General features: G+C 31.6%; 1 protein-coding gene across 1 annotated transcript; it reads left to right on the top strand.

Annotated features, from left to right (window-relative positions):
* The first annotated feature begins 4,511 nt into the window (after window positions 1-4,511).
* LOC139490819 (POU domain, class 3, transcription factor 4-like) lies at window positions 4,512-7,730 on the top strand. Its single transcript, XM_071277858.1, has one exon. The coding sequence runs from the start codon at window positions 5,224-5,226 to the stop codon at window positions 6,517-6,519; it is 1,296 nt and encodes a 431-aa protein (XP_071133959.1). The 5' UTR covers window positions 4,512-5,223; the 3' UTR covers window positions 6,520-7,730.
* Window positions 7,731-7,969: the final 239 nt, after the last annotated feature.

Below are 7,969 nucleotides of genomic sequence, written 5' to 3'. Positions count from 1 at the left end.
AATAATTCAGGAGCATCTGTGCTCACCCCTATTCATTTGTTGAGGTCCGCGCTGCTTATTCGTCGTTTTTCAACAATGAGTGATTTTAAAATGTTGTAATTCTTAAGTCATTTTTTTTTGTCCAATAGACGTTTTCTTCTCGAATTTAAATTTTCATCTTTTCGTGGTGAAAAGTTCGAAAGGATGTAGATGGCAGATGGAAGGGTACGGTATCTGTATATAAACTATATGAAATAAGTTATATATTGGCATGTTTATCGGTATGTTATATATATTGGCATGTTTATCGGTATGAAAAGCGTAAATGAAATATTTTTAAAATTTTCGAAAATGAAATGCTGGTTGGCGCAAATGCAAAACGCTGAAGACAACTATTCATAAACCAAAGAACAACTCTGTGAACATCTGCAGATCACCGTGCGTACTTTAACAATGTTCATTTCGAAAAGTAAGCTCTAAAAGGTGGCAATAATAGTATTACAAAATATGAAACATTTCAAATTAAAATTGTACAATTCCACTGACGAATAAAGCATTTTAAATTTTTATAGATGATATTAATGGGAATAATGGGTTGTGTGCAGTCCTTGTGATTCATGCAGTGTAAATACTATACCCGACTCCATCTTATCCGGACCCTGTAATGAAGAATGGAGACTTGAACCAGATGATGAAAAAATAACATCTTTTCTTAAGTTAAATTACAGAGCACAGAGTTAGTATCGGTGTGGCCCGTATTTAGGATTGCAATGTAAAACGAACAATATAACATTAAGAAGTATATTCTATTACACAAATGTCAGACGGAAGATGATCATTTTGTCATTAAATTAAATCGTTGTGTGGGTCTACTCGATACACTATACCTTCGTATTCAAACAAGTATTATCTTTTATTTCCTATAAAGAGTCGGGTTTCAAGTGTTAATTGTCGCACGTCAAACTCAATAATGAAATTAAATTTATTGTATGCCTCATTTCAGGTTTTAAATAAAAACAAAATATATTCGATATGTAGATGAATTATGTAATTAATTATTTTTATTTGTATTTTTAGTTTTAGAATTAAAAGGTGTCTTGTAACTTCTCGGACACCTGCGGAATTTGTAGCTCTTTGAAGTCATTGATTCCTTTAAATTCCAATAACATTTTCCTTTTATGAAATATTGTGAAATATATTGAATTAATAAACAAAAACTAGCATTGTTTTTGTTATATTCATAAAATTCATAAAAATTTAAAGATGATTTATCTTAATTTTTCATTTATTTATTTTTTTAGAAATAAAGTATATTAATAGAATAAAATATAATTTATTGTTAAATCAAGGAGAAGGACTTCAAACTTATGGTGGTAGAGTTCTGAGAGTATCCTTTGTTGAAATTTGTTTCTTTGTTGTTTTACTTTCTTTGTAGCTAGTTTCTGCATTTCCTGAAGTGGGATTGAAGCATATTTTATTCAAAAATATTCTATTACGCTATCGACATATCTTTCTGTGTCTTTTGCCTCTCGGAAAAGCGCAATCCTCGATAACAATTGGTTCAAAGTGTGTATACAGTGCAACTACCATGCACGCATGACCTTGTATTTGACTTTGAATATTTCCAAAACAAGAAAGGTATACAAATTTTGAATATATTTCGTTATCGATCCGTCCACAAAAGGGAGAGGAGAGGGATATTAGATTCATTACGCCAAACTTTGATCCTATGTTCATGTTAATAATCGATTATGATATCATTTGAGCAATTTCGTACTAAAACAAATTAATTCTCTTCAATCAAGAGTTCAAAAGCATTGTTTTTCCAGTACTCTATTTGGTCGCGATAACCAGTTCTTTCACTAACACACGAATAGACCGTTATAGTTTCCTTTGAATAATAGGTTTTATTGGAAATTAATTTTACGGTACATTTTAAGAAAGATTATATTAATAAGGTAATCAGATATACTTTTATTGTAAATGCATGCCGAATTGACCCTTCCTGCTAAATTGTTTTAGTATTAGTTGTCTTAATTTTCTTTCAAGTGAGAGACGTATAAGACTATCTTGTATCAACTGTACTCTCAAAATAAAAATAAAAACCAACACTATCTAATGATCTTGCATGCATCTCCCTTTCTACTAAATCTTTGTGGAATTTTACTATTTCAATTATTCCTTATACAGTACATAAATTCTGTAGAATATTAAGAACGTTTTATTTCCCTCTTTTAAAACATACTTGGACATATACTGAAATTAAATAAAAACAAAAGTTAAAACAAAAAAAATTCAAAAAAGTAGTTTAAAAAAATGGGAGAGTCTTATCATATTTCAAAAGATGATAATGATGAAGTTGCCAGTATCGGCAATTAATTAAACTTATACATTCTTCTTCAAATATGTTGGGGCAGAGTGACCAACAGTAAGATGTTTTTCCATTTACGTGCAGTTTATCTACAAATAATGCGAATAATGATATCTTTTAATAAATATTGCCATTAAATACAGACTTTGCTCTATGCAAATATGTTTTAAAATACATTCAGCAGATGCTGAAACATACGCATGTAAATCATAAAATGATTAATCGAAATATATATCATATAAAATAGCTGTACATGAACGAGAATTTGTTCTTCTAAATATGGAATTTTTTTCTCACTTGAAAGATATATATATGAGACCAGAGATATGATTCGCACGGCCAAAATGGGTGAATATTGGATCTTCAATTTCTATGAAAATATACTAGTTAACATCCCAACTTAAACCCGTGCACTCGGAATCTTGGGAAAAAAATAAAGCACCAGATAAACAATAAAACATTGCAGTCTAACATCCTGTCATTTCCATTATGACAAAAAGTAATTGAAAAAAGTCCGGAGATTTTCTGGACAAACTATCTTTTTTTCTGATTGCCAAATTCAACAACATCACTATCAAATAAACTCATCTTCTTATCAATTTGTAAATTTGGGTTGACATCTCTATTGTGTAATGGAATTGGTTGATAGTAGAAACTGTGAATTTGTCGACCTGTCACCACGTGCCGTACGTCTCTTGTGTTTACTAAGGCTGAAGATCCAGGAAATTACTTGACACTACACAGGGCTACGGTCCTAATGAAATGTGTCATTACACAAAATGTCCATTCCAGATTCACGATCTCTTATGACATTTGTATATTAGGATTTACTAATGTTTTTTTTCTTTCCATCTTTACCATGCTATTTTTTTATTGTTAGTGCAGTAAGTTAAATATAAAATTTCAAACTTTTCAGTTAAGAACGTTTAAGCGTATACTGTTCTTAATTTGTTTGGTGCGCTTACTGTTAAAAGATTTTGTCTCTCTTTTTTTTGGTAATAGAGCAGCCCCTGATTTGAAATTCATCGTTAGTGCAGAAAGTTAATTATAGTTTAGGTAGATAAAAGAAAATCTTTTTTGAATTAAGAAAGTTTAAAAGTATACTGTTATTTGTTTGAAGTGTTTACTGATGACAAATTTAGTCTTAGCAAACTACTCTGATTTGAAATTCTTTTAAAAAAAACCCGAAGGATTCATCCCAATAACAAAATCAAGGGGAAATATATCGTACATTTTTGTTTATTCTGTATTGTTAGAAAACCCTTATCAAACCAATTTATGCAGAGGAAATATGATCCAGATAATGCATAAAATTGGAGTTTTTCAAGCTGTTTCTTGTAAATAAATCTTCGTCAAAATACGACGTACAGTTCCCGAGACAACATTAGAATTCTATAAACCTATTAAATTCATAACCTTTTGTAAATGAGACTCTTTCGAAAAGTACACAATATGTTTATTTCCTTAATTTTTATTTTATTAAAGTGATTTCAAAATTTGTTTATTAATGTGAATTTAATTTAGGATTTCAACTTGCTATAAAGTTTTGGAGTTATTAATTAAAATAAAGTCGATGAGGCATAAATCTATCTAAAAATTTGAGTGTCATGTTGTACAAAAAAGCGCTGCATCTTTTGTATAAAGACACAGTGGAATGCATACCCACTGCATTGTATTGCACTATAGGTTCTAATATCTCCCTATTCGACCCTATCATACTGTATTTTTAACTTAACGCTATAAAAAATAAAGAAATGTGAGAATACTTAATAACAAGATTGAGAATAATACAGAAACAAAATACAGCTATAAAACTTTGTTTTTGTACATCTCTTCTTAATAACAGCTTTAAATGATATCCAATTTCTTTCCTCAAAACATTAGGATACCAATCCAACAAAGGAATAAAATAAAACTAAAATACCTGTCAAAAAACATAATTAACTTTTTAGGCAAGACCAACATTGAAGTCGCCTCTTATAATTAAACTTTTGGATAGTTTTTTTATCCCACAGTTAAAGTCCACAGTACTCTACCGACTTTAGGCTGTGATTTAAACACCAGTTTAGATGATCCATATATAAATATATTTTTGAACATTTCGCACCTTTTTATTTAAACATTGTACCATCCTGTTGTTGTCAAATCAAGGTGATGTTTTCTTATCTATTTACGCGTGGATACACATCACTGAATTGCCTACAGATGCGATGCTAGGTTTAATTAAAAATTCTCAAAAGAGTTTCAAATAACTTTCTAAAAATTTATTGATGCGTTGAAATGTTATACTGTTCATTTTAACATTTTGATATATATATATTTTGTCCTTTCTTTAATATCTAAAAATATGCCGCGATAAAGATAAAGTAAATGACATTTAACAAAAAATAATTTTAAATCAAGAGGCGACTTTAAGTGAATCAGTTTATTTATTTCAAAGATTATTCCAGTTAATGTTTTGAGTGGATCTAATTTCATATGTTGTCGTTTCATATTGTAAGAAAACAAACAAAAGAAAGTGTTTGTTTAAGATGCTTTAATTATACGATCATAACATGATCCCAAATGTATTCTGTCAGATAGTGGTAAATAGAAACAGCCAATCAAATTGCGCCTCAAACGACTTGTGGTAATTTAATCGGCCATTGAATGTCAATCACACGCCTCTCAGCCAATCACGAGTAGCATATCTGAGGACATCAATCAACGGAATGAAACTGTGACTTCGAACGTGAATAGGACAATTTTAGTTTAGGTTAATGCATAACTCATAAGAGTCGTTAGAGTAGAGTCGTTTTGCAATTCAGATCAGCGAAACTTATGTGTAAAACTATTACAACAAATTTAATGTGTACCAAAAGAGAATAATAGATATGGCTACTAGTGCAGGACTATATCTGGCCTCAAGCACACCGCCTTCACTTAATTCATCCTCTCTAGGAGACCAAATTCACAATATGCAGTGTGGCATTTCTCAACAAGCTCAATACCATCACAGAAATGATATGGACTTAAAATATCAGGAAATGAAATATATGCCCCCGCAGCACCAAAATGGACACCGGTTAGACTACCATAACCCATGGGGCATTCCGTGCACGGACGCTTGGAACAATTCAGCTATGCCTCAACTTCAGGATATGAGGGACATGCGAGAATCTGTTGTGATGAGGGACATTAAATATGACATTAAACAAAATCAAGGAAATGATGGAAGTCAGCTAGCTACATTACATCATAGGCCTCAGCAGATACATTCTCCACATGCCTGGCATACACAGTTATCTTCACCCCATCTGAACTTGTCAAATGGAGGGGGTGGTCAGATGCAGCATCATGGGTACGGAATGCCAATGAACGGTATGTTGTCTCCCCATGGCATGCACCCGGCTATGAGGGACCCGGAACACGAACTGGACCATCACAATCCTTCGGACGAGGACGCCCCATCGTCGGACGATCTAGAGGCTTTTGCAAAACAGTTCAAACAGAGACGGATAAAGTTAGGATTCACTCAAGCAGACGTTGGCTTAGCTTTAGGGACATTGTACGGTAATGTTTTTTCTCAAACGACAATTTGTAGATTTGAAGCACTTCAATTAAGTTTTAAAAATATGTGTAAACTCAAACCTTTGTTGCAAAAGTGGTTGGAAGAGGCTGACTCAACTACAGGATCAACAACTAGTATGGACAAAATAGCCGCTCAGGGTAGAAAAAGGAAGAAGCGTACTAGCATTGAAGTGACAGTCAAAGGTGCGTTGGAGCAACATTTTGTAAAACAACCAAAGCCTACAGCGCAGGAAATACTTCACTTAGCGGACTCTTTACAGCTAGAAAAAGAAGTTGTGCGCGTTTGGTTTTGTAACCGAAGACAGAAAGAGAAACGAATGACACCCCCGGGTGTAGGAGCTAATGGTGAACTTTTAATGACTGATTCCGATCAGGGAGAAAACTCTAGTGATAGGAGTCCAATGTCACCTCCAGTCAGTCATAATGGACTAAACGGGGTCCACCCTGGTAACCAGAACGGTATGAGTATGTCTTTAGCATCGTCTATAAACGGAATGTCACCCAGTGGTCACTTAGAAATTGGTCAATTATTAAACTCTCACCTTCAACAGCCTCAAGCTCATCACTACAATACACAAAACCATTCGCCGACCCACTGATAAACTTTGTGTGAAAAAGACCTAAGGTTTTATTCGTAACAATGTACCAAGAAAGTGTGTTGCTGTTCAATCGTCCAAAGGAAAGTGTCACCTCCGCTTCATTACACGGTGATGTATACCATATACATTTATTATGCATTTTCTTATATTCATAAGAACGTTATATTAACGGTGTCAAAAAAGAAAGGGGCCAGAAAATACGTTGTCTAATACTCCGAATGATTTGGTATGTGTATATAATAGTAGACTATTTAGGGAGTTTTATTTAATATTATTATGGAAAGTGTCTGATTAGTGCAATTTGTGAATTCTACCAAATACGTGCCTATATATTGATGTCTGTCTATTCCAAAAAAGAATTAAAAAATTATAATGCGATCGTCTTTCTAAATAAACAAGAAGAAAGTTGATCAACTCTTTACAATTCAAATATTTAAAGTTAGCATTTATATTATATATCCCAGAAAGTCAACAAATCAAGTCGGTAATATTAAACAAGATTCTTTAAAATTGTTTAAGTGAGATTTTGAAGACATTTAAACTTCAATTAATTATCCTACGAAAAACTGTATGTACTTAGATCCCTTTTTAAATCATAATTGAATGATTAATTTTTAGAATTTTATTTTCTTATCATTTTGAAATTAACCTACTCTACTCTGTATATTACAGATAATTGAGTTTAAATTTGGAAACACCAAAAGTATACATTTAATCTAATTCAATTTATGAAACAATATTTCAATACACAAAATTACAAATTGTTCATTGTGTGTAATTTGATAATGTTACATTAATTATTTTAAGACTAATTTATTCTTATGATAAGGAGAATTTGTTTGACCTACCAATTACCGTTTGTCGCTTGATATTAATAAGAATATCAAATCCATTGATAACTCTTATCATTCCGTGTGCTGTTATTTTTTATTAGCTGGGTTGTAAATTTATTAAGAAAAATTGAGAGACTTGAGAATATTTTTCATTCCATTTTTGTAACACTATTTATTTACGCTGTTGAACAGTTATTTATAAATGTCCTTACGACATAATGTCACTGGACCCTAATTGATATGTGTGTTTTTGTTATTGTTTTTCTTTGATTTGTAAGAATATATTGTGATTTTCATTAATTTAAAAAATTACATGTCCATGTTCAGGGTTTGAAGTTGCCTGTACATTAATAATAAATATTTTTTAACAAAGTGAAAGAATTGTCTGTATCTATGAATATACCCCTTGACTGCACCTTATATCAATTTCATATCAGATATTTTTTCTGATGTAAATTGCTCCAAATTAAGGTGAATTATGTTTAATCTCGTATCCTCCACACACCCACGAATTCCACACATTTTATAAAATAATTGAACAAAATATTTTCCTATTATTATTGTTGCAATATGAAGGCTTGTGGTCAGATTCTGAAATTAAAAATAAAATCATTTGA

This window comes from Mytilus edulis, chromosome 10, assembly GCF_963676685.1.
Source record: "Mytilus edulis chromosome 10, xbMytEdul2.2, whole genome shotgun sequence".
NCBI classification, from domain to species: Eukaryota; Metazoa; Mollusca; class Bivalvia; order Mytilida; family Mytilidae; genus Mytilus; species Mytilus edulis.
Note: the sequence above shows the minus strand (reverse complement) of the source record. Positions and strands in the feature narration are given on the sequence as shown.